General features: G+C 40.9%; 1 protein-coding gene and 1 long non-coding RNA gene across 8 annotated transcripts in view; one reads left to right on the top strand and one right to left on the bottom strand.

The window, feature by feature from the left end:
- Positions 1-18,302, bottom strand: part of ppip5k1a (diphosphoinositol pentakisphosphate kinase 1a) — a 46,114-nt gene that overhangs the window by 14,381 nt on the left and 13,431 nt on the right. For 4 of the 7 annotated variants that reach the window (XM_037789694.1, XM_037789712.1, XM_037789723.1 and 1 more), the window contains exons 6-26: positions 17,676-17,830; positions 16,954-17,055; positions 15,591-15,752; positions 15,372-15,493; positions 15,165-15,266; positions 14,687-14,773; positions 14,522-14,597; positions 14,283-14,392; positions 13,197-13,282; positions 12,983-13,108; positions 12,189-12,310; positions 10,618-10,800; positions 9,158-9,299; positions 7,854-8,077; positions 7,221-7,348; positions 6,995-7,109; positions 6,788-6,895; positions 6,293-6,409; positions 6,049-6,189; positions 5,612-5,705; positions 2,778-2,903 (exon numbers count right to left, since the gene is read on the bottom strand). In XM_037789694.1, the coding sequence (XP_037645622.1) occupies positions 2,778-2,903; positions 5,612-5,705; positions 6,049-6,189; positions 6,293-6,409; positions 6,788-6,895; positions 6,995-7,109; positions 7,221-7,348; positions 7,854-8,077; positions 9,158-9,299; positions 10,618-10,800; positions 12,189-12,310; positions 12,983-13,108; positions 13,197-13,282; positions 14,283-14,392; positions 14,522-14,597; positions 14,687-14,773; positions 15,165-15,266; positions 15,372-15,493; positions 15,591-15,752; positions 16,954-17,055; positions 17,676-17,830 (2,628 nt within the window). Of the gene's footprint in view, positions 1-2,777; positions 2,904-5,611; positions 5,706-6,048; positions 6,190-6,280; positions 6,410-6,787; positions 6,896-6,994; positions 7,110-7,220; positions 7,349-7,853; positions 8,078-9,157; positions 9,300-10,617; positions 10,801-12,188; positions 12,311-12,982; positions 13,109-13,196; positions 13,283-14,282; positions 14,393-14,521; positions 14,598-14,686; positions 14,774-15,164; positions 15,267-15,371; positions 15,494-15,590; positions 15,753-16,953; positions 17,056-17,675; positions 17,831-18,302 lie in introns of all 7 variants that reach the window. The other 3 variants (XM_037789684.1, XM_037789702.1, XM_037789745.1) reach the window with 2 other exon arrangements.
- Positions 10,714-13,324, top strand: LOC119500180. The gene is made up of 2 exons (XR_005209572.1): positions 10,714-10,843; positions 12,957-13,324. It is a non-coding gene; the product is annotated as an uncharacterized LOC119500180 (long non-coding RNA).

The raw sequence follows: 18,302 nt of genomic DNA, 5'->3' as shown, positions 1-18,302 counted from the left end.
TTTTTTTATCATTTCCCTGTTCTTCTCTAATGTGGACGCCATAGTGAGAAAGATCAACCAGCACCTAAAGATATTATAATTAAGAATCAGAACTACCTGTTCCAGTTTGTGAAGAAGACCTGACTGAATTTACTGTTGAAGATATTTGATGTTTTGAAGATGTCGGCTGTGGGGGCAACACATGGATGGAACATCTTCCGATGATGAATGAGATGAAATGTTTTAACTGAGGAGGTGAAGAGAGTACGCACCAAGAACTAGAAAACTTCGATAAACAAGCTCAATATTCAGCCCTAACATTAACCCTGCTTAAGTCAAACAACAATCCCAGTTGAATGCCGTTCAGCCTCTCTGTCATGTTCGGAGACAACAATGAAAAATATCAACTGGTGAACCTGATCAAGATGCTTCAGCGTGGAAACACATGTAAAAACAAAATGACAGAGCGGAGGTTGCATGCACTGAATCAGCACAATGTCTGCGTACTCGACTGCATCAAGACTACAATAATTCCTTTGGTTCTTGAAAAAGGAGGTGGAACAAGATGGATGACAAAAGACCAACAGCGAGTCTACATGTGAGGCGACCAGGAGGATGACGGTATGTCAGGTGTGTGATGCCACAGTGACATCTACTGGACGACATGACAACAGACAACAGCTACACAATCAGGGCCAAGCATGGTGGCCATGACGCATCACTCAGCCCCTTGGATTTAATATTGACTGTCCTTTTCACATAGAATATTATTCAAATAGTTGTTTGAATAATATTTGTGCACAGTTACTTACAGCCCCAGCTCTCTAACTCCATCAGCAGAGGGCCGACACATTCAGAAGAAATGAAGAGTGGATGATGAGATGTGAAGTTGCTGTATGACTTCTGCTACTGAGTCAGAATACATCAGATTATCATGTTTCTCTTGGAAGTATCAGAGATGAGGATCTTATGTCAGCAGCCAGCAGTGATATCAAAACGTCTCCAGCTGTTTGGCTACTAGTCATTTTAACTGGTTGTGATACAGATGTATGTATGGATATTGCACCTATCTCCTATAGGCAAGGTCTGAAATGAACTTTTTTCACTTCCTGTCACTTGTCTGCCACTTTTTAAATCTCTGCGCTAAATGAAGGAATAACATTTTATATCTGATGTCATTCAATATATACAATAATCAATATAATATATACATGGTAAATTAGATTGTTCGAATTACACTGTAGCTTCTGGGGAGCCCTATTTTTAGAGGCAGGGAGGCTACTGTACACAGTACTGTACTGTACTGTACTTTGCTATTGTCAACTATAGTGGTTATTTGCATAAAAACAGACAATTCAAATGATTATGATTATTTAAATATTTGCTTTGATTAAAAAAAATCTTGGACAACAACTAGGAACCAACGAGAACCCGTTCTCTGTTCCCATCTCTAGCGTTTTCCCTGTCTGCCAAAGTGACGGATGGCCTGATGATTTTATCCGCCACTGCCAACAATTTACCCGCATTTAGCGGGTGGCGAGTGATCATTTCAGACCCTGAGTGCTAATATAATTTATATATTTTGCACTCAGCGGCTCACGTCAATTTCAGACCCTGCCTATAGGAGAACAAATCTCCTCAAATCCACTGTTATTTACGGAGCTAATATACTATAGTATTATAAGAGTATCTAATGCAATTAAGTGCATGAACGAACAGTTACTGATTTTTCTGGATTGCTGATATTTGTTTTTTTTTGTTTGTATTTGGTGTCTTAAGGTTTGAAATACGTATACCTCACTGCATGGAATTTGCTGGCATAATTTTTTATATAAGGTAATGTGAGTATAGTGATTTTTGAATGAGATGTTTGAATGTATATAACTGTTTGTGGTTTCTGCGTCGGACCCCAGGAAGACTAGCTGGCGTCATGGCGTCAGCTAATGGGGTTCCTAAATAAACTAATAAACTAAACCACTGTAACAGGAAGTCAGTGCAGCCATGGACCATGCAAAAAAAAACATGGGAAGATCATGATTCTGAGAATGAGGACACGTACTGATGAACAGCTGCTTTATACATGCAGTAGCTCTAAAAATAAAAAAAAAAATCTTATTGTATGCTGTTCCATATGGAAATAATATCACTAAAATCTCAAACTAACAAACTCTCAAAACACTCAACGCTGACTTAAGAACAAAAGTCTATGTAACTCAGCTAGAAATGAACCTGACTCCCACAAACCAAGCGCACATTAACAATACCCAAACACATCTGGATACTGAATTTGATGACGCCGTTGTTACATGTGCTATTCTCTGTAAAACTTGTTGCCACATTTTCCTGTCGTGGTCTTCACACATATTAATAATACACATCGTCTAAACTGGGCCAGAGGCAGCATGTAGACAAACTTGCTAAAAAGAAAATACACCAATTTTAGTCAAAGTGGTGTGGAGGAAAAAAAAGAAGATGGAAAAAATCCAGTGGTTTTGGTGGCTAGAATGAATATGGAGTCTAAAAAACTATAAAATACATGTATGGGCATACATGATGTTTATTCCTTCTTAATTTTCTCACAGAGCACATATTGTTCCAGTCCAAATATGTTTGCTCATTCTCTAACTACTATAATAATATGTGTTCATACTAAACCTCTCTACAGTATATATTTCCCCACAGAGCATCGCTCAGGATGTCAAACATAACGATGTTAGGACTAAGAAGGAAATGTGTGAGTCACTGATCTGCTGTTGCCCTGTGCAGGTTTGTGAAGGAGCGCGGTCTCAAACACGTACCGTCTTTGTAGGACAGACTGCCGGTGGAGAATTTTTTGCGATGTGCGCGTGCGTAGTCCTGCAGGTTAGGGGCGCTAGAGGACCCACCTAGGACAGTGGTGCTGAAGAGCCCGGCGCACTGAGAGCCTGCGGGTTGGGGCGGGGGGGGGTTGGGGGTTAGTCACCACTACATATCATGCTGTTACTCAAACAACTATCCAGAGAGAGACAGAGAGAGAGAGAGGGAAAAAGAGAGAGAAAAACAGAGAAAGAGACAGACAAGGACCGACAGTAGACCATGCATCTCGTACCAACATATCGGTGCTCCTCACAAGAGGCTGGAGTTTTTAACGTCAGGCAATTAATGGGGCAAAAAAGTAAAAATCCACCATTGGAATACTTTCACAGTTGTTCTTCTCAACTTGTGACACATCCAATGCATTAATTGATTGATTTTGAAATTAAGTGCTAGGCCTGTCACGATAATTATGTTATCGACTTCTCGTACGACAAACAGACATGACCTCCAGAATTTTCTTGTTATCGAATTATTGATATATGGACATGACCTCGATGATTTTTCTGTTATCGACTTATCGTACGATATACGGACATGACCTTGATCGTTTTTCCGTTATCGACTTATCGTACGATATACGGACATGAACTTATCGTACAATATACGGACATGGACTTATCGTATGATATACGGACATGGACTTATCGTACGATATACGGACATGACCTTGATCGTTTTTACATTATCGACTTAGTGTGCGATATACGGTCATGACCTCGATGATTTTTCTGTTATCGACTTATCGTACGATATACGGACATGACCTTGATCGTTTTTCCGTTATCGACTTATCGTACGATATACGGACATGGACTTATCGTACGATATATGGACATGGACTTATCGTACGATATACGGACATGGACTTATCGTACGATATACGGATATGGACTTATCGTACGATATACGGACATGGACTTATCGTACGATATACGGACATGGACTTATCGTACGATATAGGGACATGGACTTATCGTACGATATACGGACATGGACTTATCGTACAATGTACGGACATGGACTTATCGTACGATATACGGACATGGAATTATCGTACAATATACGGACATGGACTTATTGAACAATATATGCAGATGATTGCAATCATTTTTACGTTATCAACTTATCGTAGGATATACGGTCATGGACTTACTGTACAATATATGTAGATGACCGCAATCATTTTTATGTAAACTTATCGTACGATATACGGACATGGACTAATCGTACGATATATGGGTATGACCTTGATTAATTTTACGTTATCGACTTATCGTACGATATATGGACATGACCTCGATCATTTTCTGCTGACCTCGATATTGCCCGTTGCTCTTTGAAAGTGGGTACTCACATTATTATGCAATTATATTATCATATTATAGATATATCATCATCATTATATCAGTGCAATTATTTCTGGAACAATATCGTCCAACTAAAGTAGTTATCATGACAGGCCTATTAATCCACTTTCCCTCTTTCTCTTCAATTATTGATTTCCTGCATTTCCCAGAATGCTTTTTGACATTAGTATGTCCAAACAGAAAGTGCAAAAGAGTAGCACAGAAAGAGGAAATACAGGCGAAAGCAACAGAATTAGATCAGGCTTGGTGACTTGCCTCTGAAAAATGTCTCCCTGTATGACTGTTGAACAACAAGCGCAAAACGGCGACTCCAAAAAGTGGTTGTTCTTTAATTCTGAGGGACTGACGCCGAAACGTGATGTGTATCTCTGATGTTTTAGACAGCTGAGAGAGACTGCACCACAACACACATCCCATTGATGAGACAGTCATAAGAAAGACTAACATCAAAATTGACACAGAAATGCAACTTTGGGGTGGATTTTTCTTTTGACAGCCTGTAGTCATTCTCTAGGGATTATGTTGAAGGTGGGAATAATCTGAGAGGTTTACTGCGGTGAAAAGAGGAGGCAGTGAAATGTTAATCTGTATGAAGCTGCATAAATATGACACTGTGACACTTTAACGCCTCAGTTGAGTATCTGAACATGCCACTGGTACACACATTTGAGTTTCACCACATTTAGTTCACATGAATGCAGCAGAAAACAAACTCACAATTGATGCAAAACAGCTGTACTGTACGTTGAGACCAGTGAAAACATCTGTAAATGTTATTTCTTAAGGATAACATTTACAGTCCTATTGCCCCTTTAGTATGAGAAGTAAAGAGCACAACAGGCTAGCCACACAGTATTGTGTGAAATCTTCCAGACAAAGATTAACCGCAGTGTCGAATCAAAACAGAATTCAGATAGAGATTCTCCATGCAACGTGTTATGTTATTACAGGAGGACGATCATCTCAGTCCTGAAAACGGGACTATGGTACTGCCTTTGAATTCTGAATTACTGTTATAAAACTGGAGTATTGTCTGATGTAAAATGTTTTTTGAAGACTTGATTTAGATCCCAAAACTAGGCATGAAATTTAGCCACCATTTTATCATTAGTCAGTGCCTTGTATTTGGAGACTAATTTTCTTCAAAAGCAAGCAAATGCATAAACAAACACATTTATATCTCCATCTGGAGAAATGCTGCTTTCATGCTTTCCCCCCCCACACACACAAACACACACAGTGAAAACAGCCCTCAGAGAGTATTATCTCCATTAGTGATGATAACATCCTCCCAGATCAAAAGTCATCATATCAAAAACCTGTCCCACCCGTCTCCATCACTTGGAGCCATTCCACATGTCATCCATATACACACGGTTGCCGTGGAAACGGTGCATTAGGACACTTACCTAATCCACTTTGTTTCATCTCGGGGGATTGACGTGAGCACAACGAGAAGAGGCGATAACTGCCTACTTTGGAGGACGATGTCTCGGACAGAACCTGGTGGAAAAAACACACAAACACACCACCGTCAGACAGCGGTAACAACGCAGCGTGACTGTATGGGATATCTTGCACCAGTCTCCACTGCTGGCTGATAGTTTACAGAATTATAATTATATATATATTAATACCAATAATATCAGTGAAGCCTGATCTTTAACCGTACAGAAATACCAGCTTTAAACACAATGACTACACATGCATAAAAAATTTGAGTGTTGATTTAGAATTTGAATGTCAACGTTATGAATGAAGCTTCGAACTCTTCGGTACAGCCCTAGATTCTGGTGTAATAATGAGTCTGCTTCTTCCTACAACTGGATGGATTAGTCTGCATCACCTCCATGGATCCAGTCTTATGGTTGCGTATTAGCGGAGACCTCCTCTGAATGGTGATTGGCTCAGACAGCGGCACGGCGCGGTCGGTCTCATCTCGCGTGAGGTCCTCCAGGCTGCCGGGGTCGGTCTGTTTCTGCCCGTTCTGAATGAGCAGAGAGAAAATAAAGAAGGAATACATATGCTGCTATCTGCAGAATAAAAGACATGGAGAAAGAGCTGGTATGGGATTCTACCTGCCGTGCTACCTCTGCAGAAGCGGGCCTGAATCCGAAGCCGGTCGGTGCGTTCTCCTCCTCTTCGACGCCTTTGACACCGGGGCTGAAGTGAAGCTCTACGTGGAAGCGTTCCTCAGAGGTTAGGTCCTTTAGGGGCAAACAACGGAGATGTTGTTGAGATATTGTTCTGAAATGTTTCATTACTATCTCCAATATGAGGATATAAAATGTACTTTCAATTGTTACATTCTGAATGTTGTGTTTACAAAACCGCAACAGACAAATCCTACTCATTCTGTCTTTACGTTTCATTCATTATCTAATCTAATCTTGTCAATTCAACCTTTAATTTAGACAAAAAGAACAAGTGCCGTCTTTTACAAGGGGGTCAAGTTTCTACTTGAAAAACTATTTTTAAAAAACGTACACAAATATATACACGGACGAAGGCTTCTGTGATGATGCCATGTGCTGAGGTGGCTGTATATAACAAAAATAAATAGACAAACCAACAAAATAGGCTACCTTATTGTTGTCCTCATACAGCATGATGACAATCTGAGTCATGTAGTTGAGTTCAGAGACAGCACTGAGGTAATCCATGGCACGCTTCCACTGCTGGTCATTCTCCTCCTGTCGCAAACACACACACGCAGAAAACCTCAGTTTCCACTTTTAACCTCCATCTGAGAAACACTAAATGTTCTGTAGAATGGATGTTCGATCGCTTACATCGAGCAAGCCTCCATAGCGGAAAATGCTGAGCAGGGAGTGAACGTGACTCTCGCTGGTGAAATATAACCGTGTCCTGACATGGCGCCCGGGAGACATCACTCCACGAGAGTACCTGCAAACAAGACACCACTGATGCTCCAAAAATATTCTCAACAATCCGTCCAGACACTTTGCATCACGTCTTCCCATCTAAACAGCCTTGTATTGGACTAAATTTACTCACAGAGGGTGCAGTTTGTTGACAGACTCGTCCTCGTGGGTCCTCTGCAGGTCAAGCTGGATCTTTCTGACCAGCGGGAGGCAGTGGGCGTATGCTATGTCCAATTTCTCCACTCTATTTATGCCATATTCCTGCAAAGAAAACAGAGAAATGTGCTAAAAATACAGATGAAGTGGTAATACCTCTGATAACTTGTGGGTGTTAATTCATTGTTTCACAGTATATCAACACAGTTCATTGGTCTCAACACTTTATTTTCAGGTATAAGAGAACATCTCAATTGTGTCAAAAAGTCCTGGCTTTTAATTGTAAATTAATATTCATTTAATTTTCTTTCATTTCTGCTTCATTTCGGTCACTACATTTTCATGTGTGTCTTGTTTTTCTTTGCCTTTTAAATGTGAAGGATTTTGTAACAAACCAGCTTTGATAGAAAGAAGTCAATAAATACAATTTCCTTAAAGTTTTGTGCAGAATTAAAGCAAGTTAATTTATAAATCTAAGCTCATCTTGAAACAAAAAAAAAAACTGAAACAGTCCTTAAAGATGTTTCTTTGCAGTAGACCAGATGTAACCCTCGTCTCCTCTCCACCCCTGAACTCCCTCCTTCCTCCTCCTCTTCCTCGTCTCTCTCACCTGAGGGATGACGATGTCGGCCAGAGCTCGAGACAGTCTGAACAGCTCCAGCGTGTCCTCCAGGCCCAGCGTAGCGTTGTGGATGACATCATACTTCACGCAGTCGTAAATGTCCGGTATTTTACTGATGTCGTAGCGGCCGTTCTTCATGCGGAAGTCTCTCTCTAGTTTGGACCAGCGCTGCAGCATCAGCTCCAGTGTCTCACTGTGGTACAGCTGCAGGTCTGGTGAGAGAGAGAAGATTATTTTACATACCATGCCGTGTAGTACTGATAAATAGAGATGCACCGATCGATCGACCGGTCTGTGCCGGTCAGGGTTACACGCATGCGCTGCGACGCACACCACAGCGGCACAGACAGTAACCAACAAATGTCACAGCCACACACAGACCCTCTAAGCGACTACATTTCTAAAAATCAACTTGCGACAAATCTGGCGACTTATTCAGACCATCAGGGAAAAAGCGAGAAATATATTCAAATATATCATATTGTAATTCATTCCCATTCATGCTGCTCAGAGTAATCGTAGTGACCGGCTCTTCTACCAACAGCGCGAGGTCTCTAGGTCAGTAGGTGTGGGGAAGGCAGGAAGATGCTGGGAGCTCATATAATACACATACCTATACATTCTTGTAAATAAGTACTGATTCATAAATAGTTTTGTATAAATAAATAAATAAATAGATAACTAAATATATAGTTTTAGACAGATAATAAGTAGTTGACTCTCTAGAATAGGCCTACATACTCAGTATAGAATAATATTTTCTCTGATTCTTCTGTGGTATGTAAATACTATTGTACTATACTATATACTAATGTGTATACTATTGTATGTAAATACTTTTTACAGATCATGCTCATACAAAGAAAGAAAATTGGAATCGGCAGGACAGACTTTTTAAAAAATCGGAAATAAGAATCGGTCAAGAAAATTGCAATTGGTGCATCTCAACTAAATAAATCAAACTTGATTTTGACAGAAATAAGTTCCAGTAAAAAGTGTTGTAGAGCATCATGACATTGATTCTGCAAAGACTTTTTTAAATGTCACTTTTCAAAGCTTTGAGGGCCACAAATGAAACACGCTCATCTGTTTAGGTGTAGGTAGGTAGAGACAAAAAACTCAAATCTTAAAACCACTGTGCATTAAAACAACATTTTCTACATGACTGTATATCACAAGCAGTAAGTGAGGAAATGTTTTCTTAATTTTGTGTCATCCAACCGTCTCATTGCATTTCAAATGCGGTGTGTTGAACATAAAAATCTTGAAGCTGATGGAGGATTTTTGCTCACCAGCTGACTTGGGGTCCTCCATCCTTTTGCGGATCTGTGAGGTGAGGCTCTGAATGAGGGCGTAGACCTGGTCACACGTGGCCACTGGGTTCTCGACTATCTTCATTGAATTCACCAAAGAGACACTCGAGGTCGGGGCCAGCTGTCACACACACAAAGAAAAGAGCACTTTCATTAAAAAGCCAATTACACAGAACAAATGAATTCTGACTGCTTTTCACATTACAAAGACCTCAAAAGCCCAAACGGCTGCTAAACCTTTGTCGTTTGATTTAACCGAGCATAATGAAGAAATATAATTAATCTGTAAACAGTTAGCTAAAGAAATAAAATCCTTTCTGCTTTCATTATAGCAGTTTAGTAATCCTCCAAATGATCAAAGGAGATATGGCCACAGACAATTAAGCACTCAGGTTATAAGGTAACTCCCCGTCTCTACACATCATCCTCTCAGTCTAACAATTACTGTGGGAAACATTTGCCGTTCTACTTTAATTTGTAGGTAAAGTAGACAAGTGAGAATGCATTACTATTTAAAGATACAGTTTTGGGAGGAGTAGTTGTAGTGGAAAGATTTTTGAACATGCACACAAACATGTACAAACATCTAAGTATAACTACAAAACAGCACTTAAGCCTGCGAGCAGCTCAACTGCTGGGGATTTTACACGTTTAATCATTTATCAGGCTCTGGTTCAAAACTGGCTATCCCAAAAATTTGTCGCATAAACAGCCGTCTTGTGTGTTGCCGTGTCCAAGGTCAAATTTTCACTTCTCCATGACCTACAGACTGATCTTTGAGCCGTGTTTCCACCAAGAAGTTCCTGGAAAGTTTAGAACCGGGAACTACTTTTCACAGAACTAAAAGGTTCCTTCACCCCACTGTTGTCTGTGTTTCCACCACAGTCTAAAGTCCTATGAAGATTAGGCAAATTAGTCCGCTGACATTTGACAAAGCAACATGACATTAGACGAGGGCTAATGGTGGTCACAACGGTAAACACACTCTGCAGCCTGCAGTTCAGTGTGTCCGCCTGTTTACTCTAAATAAAACTAAGAGCATCTGTCAAACATTCAACAGTAAATCATCTGTTGAGTGTTTGATGGTTATCTATTTGTGCTTTAGAACATAACCGCCGTGAAAAAAATCAGAAAATAACAGTTTTTCTCTCATTCACAGCACCACCGTGAAGCTGTCTCTCTCTTCTACCCAGTGAGCAACCTCCGGGTCTGAGAAGTGAAGCCAATGCTGAAATGCAAAATGCTGCAGCCAAACTCTAAAACCAGCCACATAAACGGTGATGACGCAAGACCTCACATGTTCCCTGAGTAAAAACCACTGTGCACACAAATCTATAGATTTTCAACAGTGTTTCTCAATGTTGTTCTCCCGCTTCTCTCCTCAGGCCCTCACAGAGCAGACAAAAGTTTAGAGAGTTCAACACAGTTTATCTACTCACCCTGTCAAAGTCCTCGTCAGCGAAGTCTCGGTCCTTCTGCAGGATCTCGTGGAGTCGGGCCTTGACGCGGTGCTGGCAGCTGCTCAGCGAGTCGCTGTCGTTATCCAGCAGCCCGTTCATGTTGGCGCTCTTCACCATCTGCACCAGGATGGGTGTCAGCTCACCCTCCAGAGCCAGCAAACCCTGCTCACACACACACAAGGAACACAATGAACACAATGAAGTGGTAATCAGTGATTTGTCTTTTTCTTTGATGCAAAGTGATAATTAGATAATCTGTCAACAGTGTGACCAATACTTTGATATCTCACAGATGACAACTAGCATGAGCTGTTGTTCTGGGACTAAAGGAGACAAAACACCACCACATCTTGTGACGTGACTGATCTTGTTGACATTGACGGTTATTTCTACCTCACATAAAACACATTTTTGTTTCACAGTTATTACAAATCAGCAGCTGTCAGTACTAGACAGTCCTTTCTCATCTAACGCTTCCTCTCAATGGGAACGTCAGGAGCGCGTGGCGGCTGCGTCGCGTGGCGGCTGCGTGATTGACGCGTCGGGTGTTCACACCAGCTGCTTTTCAGCTGCGTGTCTGCTGTGTTTCTGCTGCTGCTGTCAGCCCTTTCTTTCTACATAAGAGTTAGCCTTTCATAATGGCCATTTCATTTCATCATAAATGTCATTTATATTTATTTCAGACAGAGAAAGGTTAAGAAACGTGTGGTAATTTGTAAATAATAGTAATAATCCACAATTAAAACCCTGTACTTTATTCATTCATGGAGCTGTGCAAGTCACTGCATGTTCTACAACACTGTCCGGCACATATTTCAGAATAAAACCTCATATTAACAAATGAAGGAATTCTGTCCACAGAAAAAAAAACGCTTCAGGGCTTTTATTTTGAAATGAAAGCAGGAAGTGTTATTTTAAAAACAAGTCTTTACTTTTTTTCATCTCAGTAACATTTTCTACAGATACAGACATTGAAACTGTTGCTGGTATGATGTTAATATACAGTCAATAAACCACTTTCGCTGTTTGTTGTTTCCTAGTTGTGGCTCGCATCAAAAATAGGCGAGACCTCAAACTGTATCTTTGAGACACATGCGTCTCACGCGTGCAGTGTGGCTGCTCAAACATTTTAACACGGATGCCGAAATAAAAAACAACAGGTAACGCAGCCGCCACGAGCTCTTGACATTCCCAGTGTGGATGAGGCGTAAAGAAGCTGTTAATCTCTGAAAGGCAAACATTACTAGCTCAGAGAAGGTTGCTTTCCTTTTCAGAACACTTTCTTTCCTCTGTTAATGTCATTAGAGATTCTGCAGGTGGCGCTGTTTTCTTTCTATTTAACCAAGATGCTGATTCCAGCTTGTTTTAACTACACTGTATTTCCTATTCATTCTCACACAGCTGTTTACTGCCTGTAATTGTATATAACCGCTTATTGGTGGTTATAACAAAGTTCAAAGGTTTCAACTTGCCACAGGTTGAATTATTTTTGTCTGTATCAACGATGATACAGAGCAACCGGAAAGATAGAACACTAGAATAGTACACACCTTTGCGAAAGCTGCGGCCGTCATCTGCACCCTGCCTTCATCAGACGCATATATCTTCAGGTCGTGTCTGTAGGTGCTGTGTAACCGTAGTAACCCACAGCCTGGAAATCCAGCATAGTCTCCTACAAAAACACAGTACCAATAACAACATCAGTGACACAGACAAGGACCCTGGTGGTTTAAAAGTTAGTCTGAATTGTGATCTCTTCTTTCGTAAACCTCTACTGTGTTTGAACCAGGGAAGCACAGATCCGTCTTCTTCAGTCCCGACAGCGATTAATAGCATAGTAAATATCAAATTTTACGCATTAGATTAATGCTTTAACATACTGAAGGTGTTTATATAGACTGTATGTGATAGGAAGCCATTAATACAATATTTGTTTATGTGGATCTTTTATGTAAAATGGTACTTTGTACCCACGTTTCATGTCCCTCTCCTCGCCTCTCGTTCTGACCTCATGGATCAGAGGCTGCTCAGTGTGGTGACACAATAAACAATTTAAAGTCTCTTAAATATGAGGCCACGGCTTCTTATTGTAGTAACAACAGCAGCAATGATGGTAGTTTGCATGTGTAGCGATTTCTGTGCTTAAGACCATTCACTATATATTCGTTGTTTATTTTTAACACCTCTTTAACCAACACGGATCACAAATATCTTCCATGACAAAATGAATACTGTCTGATATGATCCTGGAAGGTGGTTGTGAAGGTTTTTTTCAATAACAGCTACATGAATTAAATACTATTTGATGTTTTTTTCAGCAGGAAAACACAGCTGTGTGTCTCACCTTGACCTCCGGGGTACATACAGCGGAAAGCCCTTCCCAGCTCCTCAGCCTGAACTCTGCCAGCAGGAGTCAGCTCTCCTCCCCACTTCAGCACCAGCAGCAGAGACGCACCTTCCTTACGAGTGTCTGAAAAACGAATCCAAAGGTTAATACTTACTTACAGTATTCTAAGCCAGCTTTAACTTTTGAGTAGGAGGTGAAGAAATCTTCCTACCTTCTTCCTCACTTGAGGTTTTGGGCTGCCCATGGGGCAGGTAGGTTAGTTGCACTTTTCTGTTGATCCCCGAGAAGTGTCCATACCTTTAATGGCAAGAAAATAAAACACATCTTGAGTCATAAAAATCTAAAGCTGTTTCTGAAGCTTCTTCTACCTCTGGTAACAAAACAGGGGCTAGCCATTAGTAATGATAATGACGACTGCTAACAATGTGGTGTTGACTCAGTAGAAACAGGACCAGGATGTGCAGTTACATGCTAGTAATCCCTTATCAAAGTACAATGATTTTTTTAGTTTGAGTTATTAGCATGGGGCCGGTGTTTCAGGGTGACTGCAGGCAGTGTTGTTGTACTCCACTTTTTGAAGGTTTCGTCTCGGAATCGGCTGCATTTTCATCATCTGTTCTGCTTCTGCACTTTACAATAGAACTGATGGGAAGTTATTTTTAACAAGATCTTGTATTGTTGGATTTGTATCGTTTAGGTTTAGTTTTTATAATTGATGTGGTTGTGGACTGCCTGGCTTATTGCAGCTGCAAACCCAATGTCCCCTAGTGAGACGATAAAGCTGAACTGAACTGAGCCTAGAGACTAGTGTTTTTAAGAATACATACACACAGCTGTGCAGATAATTCATTTTGACACATGTTGTGCCGTTACAATCTGGTAAAGGTAATTTCTCTGAATAGAGGCTGTTTACAGGACATACAGCCGCAGCTCATCAAAGGCTCTTGGACTCGTGTTTGGCAGATGGTGACCTTTTAAAAACTCATTTGTCATGAGCACGGCAGGAAGCCAAAGACAAACTCTGTCCAAACCTTTTAGAAAATTCAACAAGAAGCTGAGCATATTACCAAACTAACACCAACTCACCTTATAATTTTACAGTATACTTACCATACACTGGTGTGCTCGCACAGTTTCAAACCTTCACTAAACAACCAGTATGGATTAAAGAAATGTGATTTGTTTTTGCAGTCTATCATGGTTCAAAACAATTTGCTGAAATGACCTAGAAATGAATTTAATGAACATGAGATCGAGGTGTAGTGGTTAATAAAGTGACCCAGTTCACTTCACTCACATTTCCAGAACAGTCTTCAGCTGCTCCAGTTTGGACTTCTTCTCTTCTATCTCACAGTCGTTGTGCTGTCCCAGTTCTGCTAATAACTGCCGCGTGATGTCCAGCACCTCCTGTTGAGGTTCAGAGTAAACAAGCGGTCAGAGATCTCACTCACAAAGTTAATCACACACAGGCTGGGAGATCTGTGAGTAAAGCATTACAAGGTCAAACCTACTTAACCACGTCTGACTTATTGTTACCTGCAGTTGTTTTGGCTTCTTCAGCTTTAATTTCCCTGTTTTGTATCCTCCATATTTTTCAAAAAGATCAAAGAACCTGAAAGAATCAAAGACAAACTTCCAATTAATCAAAAGCGTTTAATCTGCCTGCAGTAAAAAAGGAAAATAATCACAGAGATAACCTACATGGGGTTGCGAACTTCCATCTTCATCTTCTGTTTGGGCGTTCGGTCTCCATGTCGGATGACAGCGATGACACAGCGGAGCTCCATCCTGAAGAAGAAGAAGAAGAAGAAGAAGAAGAAGAAGAAGAAGAAGAAGAAGAAGAAGAAGAGTGAGTTATCAACAGTAAAATCACATTAATTGACTTTTCTTCCATCAATCTGTACAAAATTCGTGCAACTGTATACGACATTTACAAATAGGTTATGCAGTTCCTTCCTAAACTGTGCAAACTGTTGGTCCGCAAAAGGCAAATAAGATGGGTGCAATTAGCAAGAACAATACACAAAGAGTGTGTCTGGTTAGTCTGGTGTGTCTGGTTAGTCTGGTAGTCTGGTAAATTAGATCCAAACTATTCCTTTAAGGAACCACCAAAATTAATTTGAAGCACACCGAACAAACTGCCTGTTGCTAAACTGGTCTGACTGCTGTTCTGACTCACATGGTTCCTGAAGTCGTGGGAACAATGGGGATGTCCTCCGCCTCAGTGGGGATGGACCAAGGAATCTGAAACTGAGGAGCCAGCTCACGCATCACGATGTTCCTGAAGAGCCATGGAGACACACAAATTCAATCAGCAGATCTGAACTGAAAAATGTACCGAAGTGAGCTCAGGAGAAAATAGAATGACAACAAATAAACACGGTACCCGAGGATCTTGGCACAGTCGTCGTAGTACTTCATTGAGTTCTTCACAAAACTGAAACCATTGACGTCACACACATAGGAGTGTCCGTTGGCTCGGAGAAGATCGAAGCCGCACACTGTTTGCTGCAGGGAGACGAGAGGAGGACACAGTTCGACATCAGCAATGCGACAACACAATGAAGGAAAGAGTAAAGTGGGACAAACCAATGCCTTAGCTTACCTTGAATGCTAGGCAGACCTTACGGGCCACCAGCTTCTCCATGGCTGAGAGCATGACGGGGTAGCGGACCTCCTTCCCCTCGCTGTCTCTCTCCACCTTCCCGTCCAGAGCCGGGGACTTCCGAGCCTCAGCATGAGCATAGTCCGGCCCCACAGTATACACCTGAGGACACATTAAAAGCCACCAGACATCCTCTCAATCATTCTCGAATGTAAACATTGATTTTATAAGTTTCACTGACAATATTCTTTTCCCAAAACAGAAAAATGACCATGATAGAGCAGTGAAGTGTGAGGAATTGCTGTTTTTCCCCCATTCTGTAATTATTTATTTATCTTATTTATGTTACGGCAACTTGATTCATTATTTCAACTTCCATTCTGAGAAATATTTTTTTTTCCATAAGCTTGTTTCTACCATACTCATGAGCTTTGGGCGGCGTTGCCAAGAAAAAGACGCCCATCTGAGGCGCAAATCAGATACCGTGTCTCAATTTGCGTTCTTCCATACTTACACTTGCTGTTTTGAGTGCATAAGGGCGTTCACACTGAAAAGTATGGCACAATGCTGTGCACTATGAGTACCCGGATGGTGTACTCATAACATTCAAAAAGTCGAGTGAAGACTCTCTTTAAGGTACATTTTTAACAGATAAAAATGTGTGATTAATTTGTGATTAATTTGTGATTAATCGCGATTAAATATTTTAATTGATTGACAGCCCTATTTGAATACAATTGTCAAGTTAGAAAACAAGCCGGCAGATATTATAGAAGGCGACAATCACGGTTAAATGTAGGTAGTTATACTCCGTCTGGTGTAATTTGACATTAAAAAGAAGAAGCGGTCAAATGTTGCAATCATCATTTCTGGAGAGTGCATAATACGTTTATATCTTGTAATTTTAGTCGTATATTGTTTTTCTTCGCAATTTTATCATATGTCTGAGGAAAATGTTGATATTCCCATTATACCTTTGCATTTCCTGCATTATGTTACCCACTTGCTAGCTTGCTAAATTGTTAGCCTCTGTAGCTTCCAGACGCCGACAGTAACGCTAATATTGCTGTTGCTAAGCAGCGATGTGTTCTCACGACTTAACCACTTGAGCGGCAAGCATATACACGACTTCCCATGTTGTAAACATGAGCTCACGAGTTTCAATTGAAGGCACCATTAGTTAACTTCTCCCCCTAAGTGTTTATGTAAACAGGCTTGTGCCTTCAACAGTCTTTTGATAATCTCTGATGATTCAAACGGCAGATTTTCATGCCGATCCAATGGGGAAAATGAAGGGGGCTTTTACTTCCAGAATCAGTGGTTTCCTTTCATAATATTAATCAATACTCAGTCCATATTCTACCTTAACATCGGTGCCATCTGTTGGCATGAACTCTTCATAGATGTAAGAGCCCGTCTTCCTCACGCTGCTCTCTGGTGAGTACACGCTGCTCCGGCTCCCGATCTACACAAAACACACAGAGAGAGAGAAAATGTTGTCAGTCTGAAAACTCTGCCGTCGGGCACAGATGTTTTTATTAACAGTCTCTATAACATCCATCACAATCTGAATTAAAGGCTGCAGCTCCATGTTTGACAACAGTATGCCTAATTTATGTTAATAGCTCTTTCTCTGGCAGAGTAATAGACTCTTGAATGTACCATAACAAGAGAACCTATTAAGTGGTGCAGGTTACTGCCTGGAGTGTTTAAGTCTGTTCAGCTGATTAACAGTTGCTGTTATGACTAAAGAGATAAAAGGAAGGTGTAAATTAAAAATGTCAGGACCAGATCTGGGCGTCTAACAACGTCTTGAGTCTAAAAACAAAATTCAGATCAGAGCCAGAACAAGTCAAAGTTGTGTCACTGTAACTGTGCAAGAGTAACTGATGGTGGCCGGCTGTTTTAGCTACAATATAAACAATTAAGTATTAATATAGTGGTTGTTTCAATTGGTTATCATGGCAACAGTAACCTGCGTTGACGGGACACTTTTAGGATGTTTCATCCCATCTTGCCACCAATTTCTCAACTGAAGCAGTGTTGGATTTACAGACTGAAAAAACATGAGGCCAAAGCAATGACCTTTCTGAAGAGCCGCTGGCTGCCTCCACCAGCAGAGGTTGGGTAATAGATGTAGACGTTGTGGTCCTCAGCGCAGACCGGCTTCTCAACAAAAGGCTTCTGGAATATCTCTCCGTTCACCTCCACATGGTCCTCTCCTTCCACCAGGTTACACTCTGAGACACACAGAGAAAGTGTTTCTGAATGTGCCAGGAAGCCCCTTTTCATTACCCCTTTAAATATACACAGATGACATTTACAACCCCCCTGAGTTTTTACTCTCGAGCCCTGTGAAGCAGCTCTGCACTCTGAAGCATGTGACGCTCATTGGTCCCTACGAATACAGTCATAACTGTCAACAATGGCAGAGACATATAACATCTGATCCCTGATCAGTCCAAGAACTGCCTCTAGGTCACTGTGTAAAGACAGGATCTGAATGACAGACCCGTCAAATCACAGCACTTAAAAGGATAATTTGGGTGTTTTGAAGTGTGGTTGTATGAGGTACTTCTCCATAGTCAGTGTATTACCTACAGTAGATGGAGTTTGGAGAAACAGACAGAAAAACCAGCACAAGAGCAAAGCAATGTACTGCTGTGGACGGGGGCAGCAGCAAAACAGATTTTAGACATCTAAAAAAAAAAT

The sequence above is a fragment of the Sebastes umbrosus genome, chromosome 2 (assembly GCF_015220745.1).
Source record: "Sebastes umbrosus isolate fSebUmb1 chromosome 2, fSebUmb1.pri, whole genome shotgun sequence".
Lineage (NCBI taxonomy): Eukaryota > Metazoa > Chordata > Actinopteri > Perciformes > Sebastidae > Sebastes > Sebastes umbrosus.
The sequence above is the reverse complement of the archived record's forward strand: the minus strand, read 5'-3'. Positions and strand labels throughout refer to the sequence as shown.